This window comes from Pezoporus occidentalis, unplaced genomic scaffold (genome assembly GCF_034315485.1).
Source record: "Pezoporus occidentalis ecotype Australia unplaced genomic scaffold, CSIRO_AGI_Poc_V1 ctg32, whole genome shotgun sequence".
In the NCBI taxonomy this organism is placed as follows: domain Eukaryota; kingdom Metazoa; phylum Chordata; class Aves; order Psittaciformes; family Psittacidae; genus Pezoporus; species Pezoporus occidentalis.
This window is the reverse complement of record NW_026915158.1, coordinates 2,511,083-2,531,586: the sequence shown is the minus strand read 5'-3', so window position 1 is coordinate 2,531,586 and position 20,504 is coordinate 2,511,083. Positions and strand designations below refer to the sequence as shown.

Here is a 20,504-nt window from a genome sequence, read left to right as displayed (position 1 = left end):
AGCCAGGTTAAAATCTGTATCTCATCTAGCTAAATAAATGAAAGGGACTTTACATGGTAATCTCATTCTCTAGTCAATCACCTGCTGGTTCAGGGCTGGTGAGGGTCTTGTTATGATTTTTATGTTGAAGATGCTGAGCCTGGTTTGCTGGTAGGCAGGGGACAGCGGTGAAGTCCTGGCCCTCGGTGCTGCAGGTTGGGGCTTGGACAGGACCTTGGCTTCAGCAGGATTGTGTGGCTCTTTTTCCCTTGTTTACTTTCCGTGTATGCTTTCCTGCCCAACACTGGAATGATTATAAAAGGGCAGCTCATGGGGAGAACAGCTATATGCTGATGAAGGTCAGAGTCCTTGGGGATATGGGATCTTGAAAGGGATTCTCCTACTGTGCTATCAGTGCAGACTTAGTGAAGATTGTGCTTGGATGCTGAGGCTACCACTCATAGTTGTTGTATTTCACTTTACATAAAAAATTTATGTGCAACAAGCAGGCATTAGTTGTCCAGTGTATTTAAGAGGTATAAACGGAAGTAAGGACACTGTCTTGTTTTCACATTCCCAAATGTAAAATATATTTAGTTAACAGCCTACAGTTCTTTCCCAGTCAGCCATTTAGTCCATTGGAAATAATCCTTTCGCTATGTTTGCTTCACCTTAAAATTCTCATCCCAGAGCAAATTTTGTGTATATTTTCATGCTGCTGTTGTCACATAACATATTTTTATTTAAGTTCTGCATTTATCAGATTTAGACCAAGATGTATTAAATAAAAAGCTCATGATGCATACCTACTGCAAATTTCAGACTTGATGAGAATACCTTCTGAAAGCATCATGCATTATAGATAGACATAATCTGTATAATCTTCAAGTCCAATCATGCATAAAATGGGAACCTTAAAGTTTTACTGGCTAATGAAAATTTTTGCTGCACAAGAAATACAAGATTAGCTGTTTATGTTTATAGTTCATGGAGACGCCTGTGGTCAGAGCAGTATTCTCTATGAGACTCTAGTAATTTTACAGTTTTTACCCTGACTTTCCTTTTTAACGATTCTGTGCCTGGCTTCATACATACCTTGTTAAATTCTTAGAGAATTGGTCTACAATTTTTCCTTAGATAAGGATCTTCAGATAGCATCCTAAAATGCTCCAAAAGATCAAGGAAATTGTTAGTTGAGATTTTCTCTCCTCATGTGGTAGTTTCCTTCTACGTCATTGTTTCAGTTGCTAGTGCTGACTCTCAATAAAGCAAATCTTAAATTTTCAGTTTAGCATGTATGATTTATGATGTTTGCCCCACTTCAGCTGGGAAGATTTTTACATACTAGTGTCTACAAAGTATGTTTTGTGATCTAGATGCTGTCTTACTTAGGGCTATAGAAATGGTAATTTGAAATGAAAGCGTCTGTTCTTTCTAGAATCTCTGACAATAACCTCTGTTTACTTGACCAGCCTTGAAGGAGAATGTATTCTTAGAGAACCTAATGGAGACATTAATATAACAGCTTTGGGTTTTTATTTCAGTTTGGCGTCTTTTTTCTTAAAACATTTTATCTAATTAAATGCAAAGTCCATTGGACATATTTGTAGTTCGTTAGCTAGAAATAAAACAGGACAATTTTTATAGCAAGCAATTAATGCATATTTTAAAACTTTTTTTTTTTTTTGTAGTATGGATCAGGATTTATTCAAAAAAGGGTTTCATTTTTGTTTACCATGAACATTTGACATGGGAATTGTAATGCCAGAGTGGTTAAGGTTGGAACTAACTTCCCATTTAACCGCTGATTTTTCTAACTGTGTTAACATAAATGTTCTTACTTGAATTGGCCTAGAACCTGCTATTCTATATGAAGAGGGAAAGTTTTCCAGAAAGTGTTTGGTCTTTATACAGTTCAAGGGCCACAGTGATATGTATATCATAGAACATTAGGAAGTATGTAGTTCACAGTAAATGCAAGAAAATCTCTGATATGTACCGTTATAAAATGAAGACATCCTTCCTTTAAAAGGAGCCCAAAATCCAGGTTTAAAAGGGTTAAAAGGGTTGTTTACTACTCTAGAGATGAATGATGAATGGGGTTGTTTTCAAGTAAGTCTTAGTACTGGGGCATCTGGCTGTGATGACAGTGGGAGAGAATACACTGGTCTGGCTTACCTTTCAATTTCACTGCCAGAAAAACATGACCTTTTACAAAGAGATAGCTGGTGTTTTATGCACCTTTATGCAAACTGGTAGTGGAAGGAGGGCATTATTTAACTACATTGTCAGTCTATTTGAACAATTACAACAACAACAAAAAATCTTTTTCTCCTCAGGAGTTTTTTTCTTATCTCTAAAAAGGTCCTTATCTGAGCAAATACAGGTGTCAGGGCAGGATGAGATAGACACCTCTGCAGTTTTCATTTGCTGTATTGGCTGGGCATCCACTGACTGCAGTGAGAACTTAGCCTCCTCCCATAGTAGCCACTTGAGCTTAAGTAGATGAATCTGGAGTTGAATCCCACAGTCCAGGACATTTCAAGTGACTTCAGTGTAATGCAGATGTTCCTGACCTTGATCAGCTGTAGCAGTGTCATCACAATTACATGGCTAATGCAGTGGAATGTACTGAGCTCCATGACGCTTGGACTGGACTGCTGCTGGTACCTCTGCTTGCAGATGTAATGCTAGCTCAGCCCTGTTCACACTGTCTACATTGTGCTATGATCTTTGGTGTAGCTGATGACATACAGCCCAAGGAATCTATCTTGCTTTTAAGAAAAGGAATCCCACTTTTAATGTTGCATACCATTGCTCTTAACCTTGTTTCTGAGATAGATGGAAATATCGGAGGCTGAATTGGTTGTTGTTATTGCCAGGGCTGATCCCATCTCATTCTAAAAAACAAAACATTGAGGACTGTGATTGCTGAAAGTACATATAGGTGGTCTAACATGTCTCACTTGAAGCTAATGGGCACTATTGAGGAGTCTGGGGGAGGGCAGAACTAGGCCAGACCATTCCCTTTTTGATAAACTCAGCCGTTGTTCATGCCTCTTTAAAGGTCAGTCATTTATGGAGCAGATATGAGTCCTGCTAATGATAGCGTTGAACAAGGAAAAATATTTTCCTTGCAGTTTAAGGATATTTCCAGAATATCTTGTGCATTAGTTTTATCTCTTCCTGTGAAAGGATATATTTTTTCTTAATGCAAACATTTAGACTGCATGCTGTCACTATAGCCATTGTTGGATTATATACAGAGTTTATGAGATGGTTCAGTAATGTGGTGATATCCAGGAGGTGATACAAGAAATCTAATTCAAGAAATTTTCTGCCAGATGATGCCTTGCTGAGAGGTGATTACAAAGCTGCCTATAAAATAGCAAATGGCTCTTGGGCCACTGTCTACCTTTGAGAATAAAATGATCTGATTAATCTAACAATATCTGTTGGTTTCTGATATCACTTTTTTTCTGCCGGTGCTTGTTTAATTCAAATGTAATTCACAAAAACATACATTACCAAATAAGATGCAGTTACATGAATTCATGTAACAGAAGTTCACTTCCCCAGACTGTAAGGGTTATCTATCATTTCCCAAGGCTATCATAATGTTGGTAGCTAACTTGCTCTTGATTGCCAGGATTGTGAACTGACACAGTTAAGGCAAAATTTTTCAGTATTACAGAATATTTCATTGTTCTTTTGATACCAACTCAGTTTGTGGAGACCACTGTGTTTCTTCTGGTAAGTGCTTCTTTAGTTTTCCTCTAGAAACATATTGTGCTTCTGGTGTATGCTCTACTATTACAAGGTGGGGTTATTGTGTAGGTAGTTCCATGAGGATTGCACTAATGTGCATGTTCTCAGTGCAGAGCTGCCTATTCCACCCAGGCTTGCAGTGCTGATTTGTTCAATTCCTATTACTACAGAGCTGAGTTCTTTCCAAGGCTCAGCACAGTAAAAAGCCAAGGCACTGTAAAAACACTGATCAAAAGCCATTGTACCTGTCCAGCTATTTTGTAATCTGAGTATAAGATTGTTCAATTGTAATGAATACAAAAAGTAGGCTAATTTAGGCCACTAAAGTGAGATATTTAACCTGCCCAGTGCTTACTGTGAGGTCAATATAAACCAAAGATTATCATAGATTTCATATCGTATCTGCATGGATGTTAGCTTAGCACTAAAGTATCAGTAACTATATCAAATTGGAAGGTTGGAAAGGAACACATCTTGGAATTGTAATTTATTTAGCCCAGTAATGTAGTAAAAGATAATATTCTACAAGTTATTTTGGAGATGTTGCAGCAAAACTTTGTGAACAGCAAAGAGAAAAACAGATATTGCTCTCTGCCAAAGGTGAAGAAGGACCTGATACAGATAAGTGGTGGCAATGGTCAGATGTGGTTTATCCCATGCTGGAGTAATTTTCTTTCTGCTCTTCATTTGCTACCATTTCTATATAGAGTGATAGCAGAGCTGTAGCTCTTTTTATACCTTCTTCTTACCTCCTTTGCATTTAGCCACACATAACAGTATTTTAAATACACTGGATACATCTTCTTTGCTCTCCCTATTATGCCCTAGACCCAGTTCTGCCTGGCCTTGAAGATGGCTTCCCTTCAGTCATGAATAACCGACCTTTTGTGATTTGTGTTTGTATGTATGGGACCTCCATTATTATCCTGTCCTTGCACTCTTGGGAGATGTTGCTACATGTTTTGGGCAGAGAGCAAGCATAAGATTTGTAGAAAAAGTTTTATCAGATTTACTAAGTATAATGGGAAAAAATGTTCATGTTGATCTGAGGATAGATAGGCACCTCAGTGCACATATATATGCATATAAATGCTTATCTCTTTCTGATAACTGCGAGCACTGCTGCCTAGTTCATAGTGCCTTAGGTTTGGAAACACTGTGTTAGGTGATGTTAGTCCAACTGAGAAAGAACACAAATAAATACTAATACTGAGACTGCAATGAAGATGACTGTGTACCGCCGGTTCTTCCAGGGCAAAAGGGAATGGAGGAATACTGACAAGGTGACTTTACAGGCAGTTCTAAGGGAAGCCCTACTGGTGCTGGGAAGCATGTGGAAGTAAGGTGCTGACATGAAATATGACAAATGCTGATGAGGGCTAACAACAGGACGGAGCTGGAAATATTGCACTGTGAATAATCAGATAATTAATGAGGTACTAGTCTATGAAAGTTGGCAAAGCTTCTGCTTTCATCAAAAAAGAGCTAATGGAGAGGTGCAGAGAGAGTCCTGTAGTGATTGAACTCTTGGATCTGGAGAGTGATCCTTGGTATTTCTTGAGGCCAAAGAAAAGGGCATGGAGAAACTGAGGTGAAAGAACCCTATGTCAGCATTTTGATTATGTGACCAGGCAGCAAAGAACCATTTTGTTTCTGTGCCATAAATGCATGTACATGCATGCCAAGGAAAAGAAACTTCATGTCTGGTACACTGATATTCAACAGGACATTGGTTAAATCTGCACTCGTGTCATATGTTTACATTGATTTTTATGTTCTGGCATTGTATTAGTCAGAATGCAGAGTTAAAGAGTTACAAAGGTAATCACTTAAAGGTTACTAAAATTATCCTGTGCTTTGAATATTGTACAGAAAAATCAAGTGAGTACATTGTTATGACACAAATTATATTTAGTCAGTGTATATTCTGAAGTGCTAGCAATTAGTATGTCAATGCATAGAAGAATTTGAAATATTAAATATGTGTTGAAGCTTATCATTAAACAGATTACTTCAGTGACACTTGTGCGATTGTTTATTTCCATTGTAACTGCCCAAGCACTTAGAAAAAATCTTCAAATGCATTTTGCATGTTTAATAATTTCAACAAAGACATACAAGCAGCTCACTTGTTCTTAGTATTGTGACAGATATTATTCATCATAAGAATAATTGGGCTTTTCAGTTATGAGGTGGACTGCTAGAATATTAATATTTGGCTTTGTGGGATTTCTGAACAGTATTCCAAATATGTAACTGTTTGGAATACAAGCTGGATACAGAAGTATTACCACTTTAGGCAATAATGATAAATTATTCACTACTTCAGCAATGTTTCCATGTTCACTACATATACATCTGCATAATAAACTGATTTAAATGCTCCTTTTATTTGAACTTTTTAAGAGATCATTTATTAAGTCATACAGCTGTTTTAAAATATTTTGATAAATGGAACTTCACTTTTCAATTTACCATTAAGGTCTGAGTCTATACCGTGGGAGTTTCAGCAGCAGCACACTAGTTAAAATCAGCTTGAAATTTACAATCGAATTGTGATAATGTTTTTTCTTTTTTATAACTTAGTAACCAAATTGAAGTTTTTCCATTTAACTTAACAATTCCTTAGGGATTACATGACATTTCAAATAAAAATGTATATTAATTCATGCCAACTTTTAACTTCACATTTCCTTCTCTTTCCCATTACCTTCCCATGCCTATAAGCATCTGATAATAAGTTGGAGACTAGAAGTATATAATGTGAGCACATACAAGCTAGATCCTTCTCTCTAATCATGCTTAAGTTATATCAAAGTAAGCTATTGGCACCTCTCAAGATCAGTTAGCTACTTGCAACAAATGTGTTTCAGAAAAAAAAGAATGCTTTTGAAAAGCTTTTTGTTCCTGTCTTTACATCAAAACTTAACTTTTAATCTGGTTTCCTGTGCAGCCATACTGCTGTGAATGTGTCTCTGTTTCCCACCTAATAATTTCTGAATGTGCTATGTGCTTATCAACTTCAAACACTTTTGACAGGGGAGAGGATGGTGGGGAAAGGGGCTTGATTCCTCAAATATAATTAAAATTCCTATAATTTCATCAAAGTTGGTGACTGGGAAGAGGTAAAGAAACCCTACTAGTATTCCCACTGAGACAAAGTGCAGTCTGAGCCCACACTTAACACACTCTAAAAATCGATGCAGGTAAGCATCATTAAAAGTTTTATGGAAGAAAGCTCCAGTTGGAGCTTTCTACTTAGAAAGTCAATCAAATTTCAGACACAAATTGATAAGAAATAAGGCTTCATTGTTTTCCACCGTTCATAAAGCTGCTTGTCAGGAAAGATTCATCCCACCTCTCTGTTCCATTCTACAGTGTTGATATCTTTTATTTCCATGCCCAGCTCTCATTGTAGTCAATTGAGAGAAATAACTTCCAGAAGGTGATTCATTTCAGAGTATGAGCTATACACCCAGAAGCAGGGTTTAAGCTTGTAGAACAGCCAGGTGGAACTTAGTCCTATTCTGACAAACTGTACATCATAAGCTGGAGATGAGTGAGTTGGTGGGAGAAGGGAGAAAGGGGAGTTTGAGAAGTTCACCCAAGTAGAGAGGATTGTAAGAAGGGAAGAATTAGTGCTTAGCCATTTCTATGCCTTTTGTAGTTTGACTCAGAGAGATAAAAAGCCAAACTACCTTTAACTCAGTGTCTTTATTCCACCTGGGAGATAATACAAAATTCATACACATTTTTTTTTGTATTGAGCAAGGTACATCTGAATTCTCACACATGTAATGTCACATGTATTGGTACAAATTGGTTTTGTTATCCAAAAAAGCCCTATGTTTGCAGCTTCATACAGTTATTACATCAAATGCCAAGTTTCCAGTTAATTGCAACATGCTAAATTTGATTAGACAGTCACCATAGTTGCTGAATAAGAGTCTTGTTCAAACATTGTTGAAATTAGAAAGTGATTTTCTAATTAAATAGGATACTTTGGTAATAATCAGAATTAGTCAGAAAGTGCTGGACTGAGAATATTTGCTTGGAGAAATTCTGTATCTCTAGACATTGCTTTGAAAAGCAAGTCACAAGAGGTCCAGACATAAAGGTAACTTAAATGGCAGGAAAAGTCATGAAGTTTGTGAAACTTAGAGCACGCTGTCAGTATGAATCTTGTATACATTTGACATATGAACCCTGACTAATAAGCCTTCCTAACAGAATAAATCAATTCTTCTCAGCTTGAGCTTACTTTATCCCATGCTTCATTTTTTTTGACAAAATATCATACAGATATTTGGAATTACACCAAAATCATAGTTTCACATGGTATTTCATTTTCTCAATTAATTTGATATTTCTAATAGAACGATCAAAGTGATTTTCCCTCTGTTACTGAATAATGTGTGAAACAGACTATCCTGGTGTCTCCCAACATGATCAGAAGAAAGAAGGATTTAATGTTTATGTTATTTTCATTGTAATGCATTTGAAATTAGAATTGCTCAAAGAAAGAAGTGCTTGTCGTGGAATAACAAAATAGATTTTTATTTTCTTGTGCAAACTAGATATTATTTGTTACACAAAATGTGATATTATTTACTATATTCTTTGCTTTTTTGTTACTTGAACTTGGAAGTGATTTTTGATAACTTTAAAAACTATGATCTTCATGATTATATTTACAATTAGGGATATTGCATTAATTTAAACAGCACTAATAAATCTCTTGAATAATAACTTCATGGTCAATACTTGCAGTTGTTCAGCTTCACTGATGGTTACTTAAATAGGGGTACCTTAAAGTTGAATGCAAACATATTACATTCAATAGGCTAAAATGGTAATGGTTATGTAATGACATTAGTTTTAAACTAATAATGACTAAAAGCAACTATTCTGGGAGAAGATACATAACTTATTCCTGAAAAATAGACAAGGTTTTGCATGTTTGGGGGTTGTGGTGGGTAGGGTTTTGGGGGGTGTGTTTGTGGTTTTGGTGTTGATTTTTGTGTTGGTTTTTTTTTTTTGTCTTTTGTATCAATTTTATTCTACTTACCTTGAAAAAGTATAAGAAAGAAAAAGGGAATAATTCATCCAGGAAAGTTTTTGTTTTGTTTTGTTGTTTCCCCCACACCCCCTTTACCTTTTAATTGGATCACCTTAATGGTTATCTGTCATCTATAACAACTAGACACTGAACTTCTATTGATGCTTCTGGTTGACTTGCAGCACCTGTGAACTGGTCATGTAGCTAGCCCATGGTAAAACATCCTCCTAGTAGTAATTACCTGCCTCTCCATACTATTTTTTTTCTATCTTGTCCATCTGTTAGGTCTCCTCTTTCATCTTATAAGAAATATTGGTGTATCCATTATCTTTGGTTTGTTTGGACTATGTAGAAAAATAATGTAGTCTAAAAATCTTTATAGATACTATTTGTTTCAAAAATAAACAAAACATTTTATGGCAAATTTCTATAGCAGAGAAGTTTGAATTATAAAAAGGTATTTCAACAAAACTGTGGATAAGCCTCAAATTTGCTTAATGCAAAGCAAAAAGCATATAATCATCAAAAGCTCACTTTTCCAAAATGTTAGTTTCCTAAAATACAAATGCACTAACTGCAAACATTGTAAAACCTATTTCAGCAGCCCTAATGCATTTATTTTTGCACAGTAATCCTCACTAGGTTTGTAAAAATCTATCTCATTAGTAGAATATTTATATGAGAACTGTTCAAACAATTCATAAGAACAATTCACAAGAACAATTCACTACCAGGAATACTGAGATTTTTACTCACCATCAGTACATGCATCTCTTAAAGTACTATCAGGGATGACATACTTCATTGATTTTCTCTTCTAGCCATCCACAGTGATTTTAATCTTCTTAAGCTCAGACTCACAACTACACCTCATTACACAGATGTGTGGGAGAGGAAAAAGTACCATTTTCCCAAGGAGCTGAATCAGTTACACATATTTGCATTTCCTAGACTTCAGAATGCTACAATGGAGGATGTGGAGAGAAAATATATTACTAATATACAATGATAAACTCAAGGGTATGAATTTGTGAACTCAAAAAATCATTAGCATATCATGTTGAATCTTTATGCCACACTTTATTATAGTATTTCTTACTTCTTTAGCAGGGCATGGAGGGAACTAACCTGTCTGTAAAGAAGGTATTCCACCAATAATCATAGAATCATGGAGTCATTTAGGCTGGAAAACACCTTTAAGATCATCAAGTCCAACCACTAACCTAGCTCTGCCAAATTCACCACTAAACCATATCCCTCGGTGCCATGTCTACACATCTTTTAAATACCTCCAGGGATGATATTCCACCACTTCCCTAGGCATCCTGTTCCAGTGCTTAATAACCCCTTCGATGAAGAGATTTTTCCTAATACCTAACCTATATCTCCCCTAGTGTGACCTGATGCCATTTTCTCTCATCCTATCACTCAATACTTGGAGAAAGAGACTGACACCCACCTTGCTATTACCTCATTTCAGGTTGCTGTAGAGAGCAATAAAGCCTCCCCTGATCCTCCTTTTCTCCAGGCTAAACAACGCTCATTCCCTCAGCTGCTCCTCATAAGGTTTGTTCTCTAGACCCCTCACCATCTTTGTTGCTAACATCTTTGACACACTCCTGCAACTCAACATCTCTTTCATCGTGAGGGGCCCAGAACCGAACAAAGGCTTCGAGGTGCAGCCTTACCAGTGCTTAGTACAGGGGGATGATCACTGAGTAGAGGGGGATGATGATAGTGCTGGCTACACTATTTCTGATACAGGCTAGGATGCCGTTGGTCTTCTTGGCTCCCTGGGCACAACCTGGCTCATGTTCAGCCGACTGTTGAGCAACATCCCCAGGTCCTTTTCTGCTGGGCATCTTTCCAGCCACTCTTCCCCAGGCCCGTAGTATTGCATGGGGTTGTGGTGACCCAAGGGCAGGACTGCTCTGGGTTCAGCTGTAACAGTTATTTTCCCCCACTTCTTAGTTGCTGGTGCAGTGCTGTGTTTCGGCTTCACTTGAGATCAATGCAGATAGCTCACAAATATTTTGGTTGTTGCTAAGACTCCCGATATCTACCTTGTTCGTCTTTCCGCTGATTCTTAACCATAAACACTCAACCCTACCGTTACCATCATTAAGCTCTAGACAATTGAAACACTCCCCACTGCCTCTCTTTCTTTGCCTATCCCTTCCGAAAAGCTAAAGCCATTCATTGCAGCACTCCACTGTGAAAGTCACAACTGGTCTTTTTTAATTTTTTCGTATGAAAGCAGTTTTGATGCAGGGCATAGGCCTACTTAATGTCAGTGACTAGATGAGCCATTGTCCTCATTATTGTTTAGTTCCACAAACCATTCCAATGAATAGAAAGCCTACTCTGCCTCTAGGACTTTCATATTAAAGCACCAGGGAATGGATTGTTAGGGACCATCTGGAGGCTCAAATAGCCTTGGCAATAAATATATTAATTTTGTCGTTACTGGACCAGAAACTCATGTGAATTGAAGCTGTATAAACTAAATTTACCAGTAGAATTTGCTAGAAGGTATGCAAATTTAATTTTGCAGAGTTTATCTCCACTCTGGTAAATGTAACAGTAAACAACTTGTCTAGCTGCATATTGGCAGTAACAATAAACATGGTGCTTGCAATTCTTTGGTCTCTTTGGAGCACAAACATTAGAAACATAGTCAAGTATGTTACTTTGCAACACAGAGAAAACTCAGCTGACTAAAGGTGAAGCTAAAAGTCAGTCTGCAACATATTCCTTTTTGCCAACATACTGCATGTAAGATCACTTCTTTTCAAATAGTCATAACAATGCTGCCTTGCAAAAAATGGAATCATTACTTTGATTATAAACTACTATAGTTTAGACAGCTCACTTTGGAGCTTTAACATTGAACACTATATTTCTTGGGAGTATCTGTTAATGGAAAAGAGACATAATATACTCTTTTAAATGGACTATACAGATTGAATTGCTGAAAAAAAATAGATACAAAGCATTTAAAGGGATATGTAGATTTTAGTAGTGTTAAAGCTTAGGGAAAATGCTTAAATACAAAGTTGTCCAGTAAAATTGCTTGAAGGACCTTTGTATCTCTAAAGAAACTGTAGGTATGATAGAAAACACAATGAATAATAAAAAAAAAGGCACACAGTGTCTTCTGTTTTCCATAATGACTTAGAAACAAACCAAGGCAAAATAGAGGTGAAATAAATTGTCATTATCTTTGAAGGGAAAAATCTGAACAAAAAAGAGGAAAGTGTTTCTAAATAATTAGAGTCCATCCACTTAATTGATTGGAATTTGGAAATAAACTAGTGTAACCCAATATAATTTCTGTATGTAGAACATAATGCTAGTATTTTCTTTCTTGTATTTGCAACATCTGTTTTTTCAGGATATCAATTGTTTCTCAACATTGGAATAAAATACTCTGAGTTAAATGCAAATATTGGTCAAGTTGCAAGCACACAACATTTGCCCATTTTTAAAAAACAAAAGGCACATTGTTTTCTTTTAAATATCAAGGTTTAACAACACAGAAACCGAGTTGCAGCAATTATCTCATTTAACCTGTAATAGTACAGAAGGTCTGAATGCACAGCTCCCCGTTGAAATGAGCACTCATAGTCTTGACTTTGCAAAGGCTTCTTTCTCTTCATAAAACCAAGGGTTTGATTAATCCCTCTGGAAGCCAGAACGCTATACCAATGTGTACAAGATTTCTTCCTTCTGGAAACTAAGGAAAGATTGGCCCACTTCAAGTATGAGTGTGAACAGATGATCTCTCATTCGTAGGCTAGTATGTGACAGTTGGTTTCAGCTGGGAAAACTGGATGTGTTAGGCTGTCATGGCCGCTTGACACTGTATCTCTTGTTACGCAGGTTATATCAGTTATACAGATCTTAGGAAAATGTTGCGGGCTTCCTCTGCTCTTTGTTTTCCTGGATTTCACATTGCCTGAAGGATTGTGCAATCCTTCTTGGGGAAAGAATGTGCTTGCCATATTCAAACTTCATTGGTCACCCTTGATATTGGTAGTCAGATAGAAAGTAAGTGGTGCTATCTTGCTTTGGGTAATTACATCATTCATGTCACGAGCAGCTAAACTTTTACTTGAAGCTGCAATTTAACTGTCGAAGACCCTCAAAGGTATTTCATACCATAGGGCAGGTAAACGGAGAAAAGCCAAAACTTTGATGTGTGAAGTAAAGATGGGTACACAGGGGGATCATACTGTTCTGTCATTGTACTGGCTTTTCTGCAGTTAGAGAGCTTCCAAAAGAGACTATGGCTGGGATATCTGGGGTCACTTGATTTGTCTGTTTGACTCCTAATCCAGCAAAACACTTAAATGTATTTTCTAAGTTACGAAGTAGTTATTCCCATGCTTAAACAAGTGATTTTAGTTTAAGACTTTTTTCTACAGAAATATCCCACTAAAGCCTAATCCATAGAGCCAGGTTGTCCAGATGAGCTATATAAATTTACTAAAATACATCTCATCATGTGCAAAGGTCTTAATCTAGCTTCCTTTACATCCTGTCACAGCAATGAGCTTGACTTAAGTCATTCTCTTTCTCATTTAAATGTGAGGCATTTATGTTGGCTATGGGGCCTTATAGGCTAAATGCTGAAAGTTACTGTCTCATCCCCCTTTGTCACCTAGATACAAGGTTTTGAATACCTTGTGCCTGTGGCCAAATTATTAAATCAAATTTGTTCATTTAAAGGGATATTATAAGGGTAGTGGAAAAAATAACTTCCACAAATTTATCAGTGTTATGTTGCTCTTCCCCAGTAAATTATCACTGTTAGTTCTATCTGTGTTTTCAGGTTTGGTTTTGTTCTTAGCTTTTATTCTTCCCTGGCTGTCTGCAGGATTTCACCATTTCCTATTCGAATTGTATGTTTAGTTTATAAAAAAGGTCAGATACCGTTGACATAGCTATTGCCTTGTTGATTTTTAAATAATCAGTTACAGTATATTTTTTTCATAGAATTTATGTGGTTTCACTTTTTTTCATGGTGTTTCATACAGGTTGCTAGCTTACTGTGTATGAATGGGTTTTGGATAGTTATCAGAGTCACTTGTTCTGAAAGTCCTGTATTTTCTTTCAGTTGTACCACAGATACTTCAACAGGTATTCTTCAATAGTCATTTGAATCTGCCAGGTGGAGCTGGCAGGCCAACTATTCTCTAACAGTGAAAGTCTGCACTTTTTCTTTAAATAAACAGAATTTTGGAGGGCCAAGGAAAGGCTTATTTCTTGTTCTGCACATAAAAATGTTGAGGCTACAGAAAAACACCTTTAGGAGGACATTCTAGATAGTGGGAGGCAAACCCTAACACCTTTACATTTTCTTACTTGGGATCTGATTTCCCTTATCTCAGGTTCACTCCTGGCAGGGACTCTATGGGAAATCTTGGCATAGATTCAAAACCGAATATCATAAAAAATTTATTATTTTAGCAATCAGAAGAAAATAGGATTGTAGGTTTTGTTTTGTGATTTAAATTACATAGTAACTCCTGTGTATGGTAACTAGTAGGTAGCCACACTGTAATTTTTAGGTAATTCCAGACTATATGAAATTCACAGCAATTTAATGTTGAATTAATGATCACTTGCAGTTTTAGCCACCTGTTTTCTGAGCAGCAACAGGTGTCTAGATTTGAAGGGGCTGTGGGCATATGATGCATATTTTGAATCTCTTTTCTTTAGGCTTCTAGTAAAGTCCATACTTTCAGGTAAACTGGGTCAGTATGTCAAAGACTGGGAATGATGGAAAGATTGACACAACCAAAATGACATGAGACTCATAAGGGAGTCTTCATTGAAGGAAAGGGAAAGAAGAAATAGGACAGGACAGTGACCACAGACAGTAAGAACAAAAAAATTGACCAGCAGGAAAATTCCTAGTGGCTTTGGAGTAAGGCAGACAATAAAATAAAAAAAAAAAAAAAAAATAAAAAATAAAATAAATCCTTTCAGTTTCCATCCTTTCCCAAAGCCAAAGAAAAAAGGTAGGAAATCAATCAGTAGAGCAAATAACAATATTTTGGGATTTTTCTTCCCCCCAAGGAATTCTGAGGTTTTCTTTTTTAACAGTCATGTCCCAAACCAGGCAGCACAGTGCACTAAACCTGGGTCTTATACATACAGGGTCCTGCTGGCTCTTAAAGCATCACAAAATAGATCTGCAAGGTACTGTAGGAGATCAGTTTGTCCACGAAAACTCAATTCAGGCACCAAAGGCTTCACTATTATTATTTAGCAAATAATATTGGATAAACTTATAACCTAAGAAAACTGTAATATTCATATCTGTAGATACTCATTAAAAAATAAATTAATTTCTCTTGCAGTGAGGCAGGATCAGAAATAACTAGGTCATTACCAGTGAAAAGCTTTGCTTCCCTTGCTGGTTTTGTGCGCATATTTGACTTCTAATACGTACTTCACACTTACTTTCACAGAGTTTCATTTTGCTCATTTCAAATTCTCACTTTAATTTGTTAAGAACATGCTGAATTCTGCTCTCCACAGACATCTCACTCACACTGGAGCAATTTGCAAGCTTTTCACTACTGGATCACTGATGTTATTAATAAGTAGAAGTTTGCCCTAGACAGATCCCTGGGGTTCTCACTTGAAATGCTCTCACTACCTCACACTGAACTAACATCTGCTTGTTAGATTTAAGTTGGGTGACTTCATTTAGATCAGTTTTACATGTAAGCTTCTACTACACAGATGAGGAGGGAAGAGTGGAGTGAATTCAAGATCCTATTATCCATCCCTTCCTTTTGTCTGACCTTACTTCATCTCTGCAGTGGTGAAAACTCCCTGAGCTGGCTGTGCAGAGTTGGTATGAACCTTTTGTACCGTGCAGGGCATGTGTATCTCCTGTCAGCAAAGAGGGGGAGGCAAGAAAAGGCTGCCTAGTGCCAGATACAAAAATGTGGTTTTATGCCAAATATGCTAACTAGTGTTTCTTATTAATCTGAAGTCTGATTGAAAGAAAGGTTTTTATGACTTCTAAACTCTGCTGATCCTTTTTCATGGACAGGAACCACTGAATGACATGGTGATTTTTGACTCCAAGGAGTATGCTGAAAATGAGAGTTGTTGGAAGTGATTTTTACATCATTTAAAATGTGTTCTGAGATTTGGTATCATGATGGAAAACACAGGTACCTAAACGTTGTGTTGCATGTGGCCTGGACAGGAGATGTGTCTTCCTTTGAGGGAGAGCAATGGTACTGTAATAGCATAGGAGGGCTTGAACCAAGTCAAGTAATCAATTAACTCTGTAGTAACTAATACTTACTGATTGAGCTTTACCTCGCCTCTCTCTGGTACACATATTCCACATGGAATTTGTTCCAACTACATTAGTGCTCAAGCCAGTGAGCCTGAAATTCAGGCCTCAAGTTGAGGAGTAATTGTCCATGCAATGAGAATAGCAGCTTTGTAGTTGTGCCCTATGTAAACATCCACACTAAATGAAAGGAGGTTCCTCCCCAGACTGACTGTGTCTGGCTCCAGCTAGACATTTCACTGTGGTAGTGGAGCTATGATGACAATTCCTGCATCTTTGTATGTGGCCCTGTATAATTCATACATTGTTTTGCATAGACCTTCTCCAAGCTGGAACTAGCTTTTCTGTTCTCTTTTCAGGGGTTGAGTAGCCTGTGAATCTTTTTGGATCCTTCCCTCTGCTTGGCAGTCTTCACAAACCATCATGTTGCCATTCACTGCTGAGCTGCTGTGTGTTCTCCAGCGAGGTTTGTTAGGTTGCATTAGTGCAGATTAAGATCTGTGCTGTTCCCACACCTACCAGTTTGCTAACTGCAAGGTCAATAAAACTCTTTTTTCTGTCAAACAACAGCCGGTTTTCTTATGAGAGTTGTAGCAATGTAGCAATCATGACGAGCCTGTCATGTAGGCACAGCTGCAGGGAGCATTCATTAGATATACTGAAGGAAGGATACAGGAGGATTTTTTTATCTATCCTATTTTATTCCTACAGCCATTGCTGGTTTTGCTTTTTTGTCTTATCTGGACACTTTTATCTAAGTTAGATTAGGGAAGGCCAGAGATCAGATTTGCTGAAAGAAGGAAAGAAAGGGTCTGAGAATTAGTTAGTTAGCCATGAAATTAATTTGTTTTTTCTATAATAATTCCAAGAGATGATCTAGTTCTTCTGTTTTACAATACTATCAGATGGATCATAGTTTAGTGACTGAATAATGATGCAGCTCTTTCAAGTAATGAGTCATTCTAAGGCAAGGATCTGACCAGTTAGTCTGGAAAAGAAGTAACAGTCATCTGCAGCATATTTATACATGTTCATGTGAACAAAAAAAAAGAAAAATAAGTCTTCCAAATGCATTTCAGACTTTTTGGGTGTCATGATTTAAGCCCAGCCGGTAACTCAGAACCACGCGGCCGCTCTCTCACTGCCCCCAGTTTATATAGTGGGCATGATATGCTGTGGTATGGAATACCTCTTTGGCCAGTCTGGGTCAGGTGTCCTGTCTCTGCTTCTTCCCAGCTTCCCCTCCTCCCTGGCAGAGCACAAGACTCACAAAGTCCTTGGTCAGAGTAAACGTTACTGAGCAGCAACTAAAAACATCGGTGTTATCAGCACTGTTCCCAGGGTGAAAGTCAAAATGAGAGCACTACACCAGCTACTAAGAAGGAGAAAAATGACTGCTACTGCTGAACCCAGGACATTGGGAAATATCTGAAAGCTATGCCAATCCTATGACCTTTTCTAACAATTCTTCTTACCTTTCACCACTTGGACCCAGCCAGCCCTTCTCTCACCTCCTCTTCCTTTCTCTTTTCTCAAGTCGAAATACCAGCATAACATTAATGTGTTTGAAGCCAGAATAGCAATAATAATGCCTGTTACCAAAATGGCAAAAGAGGCCACCACAGCAGGTCCTAAATCCCAGAGAGATGAAGGAGAAAGCCTTTGGAGCCAGGCATGGGAACTGTCCTGCTGGAGCATATCTTGCAGGCAATATTGATTGGGTCATGGATACAGGGACACTCCAGCTTCTTCGGGGGGGGATGTTAAGGACGCAGAAACATCTGTCAGCCCTGAGACCCTTGCCCTTTGTGCATTTACTGTCTTGCAAAGGTTTCCTTTTTGTTCTTGGTTTGCTTTTATTTCTTCTGATATGTGAGATGGGCTCACTTTGACAGTGGGTCAAGAACAACCATTAAGCAGGCATTATGGACTTTACTACATAATTCCAGCATTTTCTTTAGAGTGTTTGGGTTTTATTAATTTCTTAATTATTCTGCAACTTTATAGGTCAGAGCTGATTATTTTGTGCTTGCAGTGACCCTTATTTCTGATAAAATTCCCTTGTCAGCAACTTGAATCAGTGCCTGTTAAAGGTAAAAACACCTCTGATCTGCTGGTAAATCTATGCCTCTTTCAGTCAGTTTTTCATCAAAACAGCAATGAAAGACTACTCATGAAGATCTCAAGTTTTAGAGTAATGTCACAGCTGCAGGTGGAAAGAGCAGACTGCGGTGAGCCATTGGGAAGTTTTATTTTCATTTCATGTAACTGGTTTTAAACCCTGATTAGGTGGATGCCAAACTGAATGCCCGAAGAGGCCCCTTCTAGCTGTGGCTTCCTAAAGAAGGAGCTATTCATCCACTCAAGCTCAGAGAATGGTGTCCTCCTTTCATGTATAAAATTAATATCTCTCCATCAGTGCTCTATGGCAGAGGGGAACGGGCTGAAGAAACTTTCCTAAGGGCTCCTAACGTGCAAAGCAAAAAAGCAAACTAATATATCCACTTGTAATAAGTAGGCCTTACTTCAAGGAAGAGACTAAGTGAAAAGCTGTACTTCAGAGAACACTGCCATGTTTGGATGAGGTGTATGGGATCTAGGAAAAGAAAGTATGTAAGGAGGGTCGTTTGTGGTGTGATCGTTTCTCATCTCAGTTCTTTTGATTTTAGTAACATAAACCAAATAAGTGTGACCACAACAGTGGTTCTTCATAGCCCCCCAGCATCATAAAGTAATTCTTTTAAGTTACAGAAAACTCTCTTCTTTTCACATATATAAAGACCTACAAATCCAGCAAAGTAGGACTTGGCCTGCTCTACAACATCCTTTCCAGCTGTTTGTCTCTGCTGCCTGTGTTTGTCAGTCTAAAGACAGCTATAAAATCTGGCTGTTGTCTGGAAAGCTTATTCTGTGGTAAAAAAGAAATAGCTGTTTTTAAAGAACAGTAAAGTTTTAGCACTTTTACATCTGTCTGGCGTTTATTTCCAACAGTCCATTAATAATCAATCTGTTAAACCAGGCGAGAGGTATGGAAGAGGAATACTAGCTGTACGTGACTACAGGTCAACAGGGAAACAATTTAATGAGTTTCAGCCATAGATGAAGTTATAAAGTGCCATACTAGGATTACACACCTCATCTGAGGTCATATGCATTAGAAAATCTATTCTGATGCTGCATAATATGTAAGAATCATTATTTTACCTGGATAATTGCATGTTGTCTGGGAAAATATAAAACACAAAAGGAAACAAACAAAACAACAATTTCTGAGGTTCTGAGATAGAGTTAATTGGAAGAGATTTCCTGAAACCAGTGAAATTATGCTACTTTTGACCTTTTATCTCTGAAATAGGCTGGAAGTGGAAATGTGACCTTGAATATTAGACTCCTAGACATCGTCATGCTCTCAGTAAATCCATGCTTTCAGCACTGCTATAAGCATATTCAGGGCTTGGAATGCATAGGATAAGTTAAATTTTCTTTTCCTAATTTGCTTGGAGAACAAACTCTTGTATCATTATTAATCTTTATTTTATTGTTGTTTCAGGTTAGGTTTCCCCATGATGATTGTGTCCTGTACCATTGGGATGTGCTATCTTCTTGTTGCTCATGTTGTAGTAGGTTGGAACTCATAACAATTTATACTTTCAAGACTCTAAGAAGCTTTCTCTTTCATTTAGTTTATATATCAGAATATTAAGACCACATAGAAAAGGATGTGTAAAACCCCAATATATGGTATCAATCAAAACAATTGCATCAGCATCAGGTTTGGTCATTCTTAACCTTCCGTTTTATGAACAATTTGCAGACCAAGATAATCAAAATTTAAATAATAGATATATTTAATTATGAATGCAATTCTTGTGCAGCTGAGAAGACACCATCACAAGGGAATATGTTGTGCCTGCTAGTTTGTATTGATACAATCTGAATATAGTCACAAATGAAAAACTCATTCACAAAAGCAGATGTTCAGTAATTTCTTTTTAGGGCTTCATTTGTCTTTGTCACTGTATTTAGCTACTTGTATTAAAGTAACTAATATTCAAATTGTAATAATAGACAATTAAACAGTAAGTCTGTACACTATAAAGGATGTATTATTATCTATGTTTAAAAATAAACACATCTTCTGAAAATGTGCTGTGGAAGGAATTATTATTTTGGAAGTGGGACTGCATTCTGTGGAGGCTTTGTATTTCATTTTAAAGCTCCTAACCAGTGTCAAGCTACTTTTTTTTTTTCTTAAACTAATGCCCCTCTTCTTATAAACGTACAGACATAAAATGTGATAAATCACTGGACACCTTCCATTTAATTATTAATTCTCTTCTGTGATGGAGTACTCTAAATCTTTTAATAGGTTAA

The 20,504-nt window shown here is 37.2% G+C and overlaps 1 protein-coding gene across 1 annotated transcript in view; it reads left to right on the top strand.

Moving 5' to 3' along the window:
- OCA2 (OCA2 melanosomal transmembrane protein) overlaps positions 1–20,275 on the top strand; it is a 198,625-nt gene extending 178,350 nt beyond the window's left edge. Inside the window, exon 24 of the mRNA XM_062628602.1 lies at positions 19,681–20,275. Coding sequence (XP_062484586.1) covers positions 19,681–19,768 — 88 coding nt within the window. The 3' untranslated portion in view covers positions 19,769–20,275. The remainder of the gene's footprint in view (positions 1–19,680) is intronic.
- The last annotated feature ends 229 nt before the right edge of the window (positions 20,276–20,504 follow it).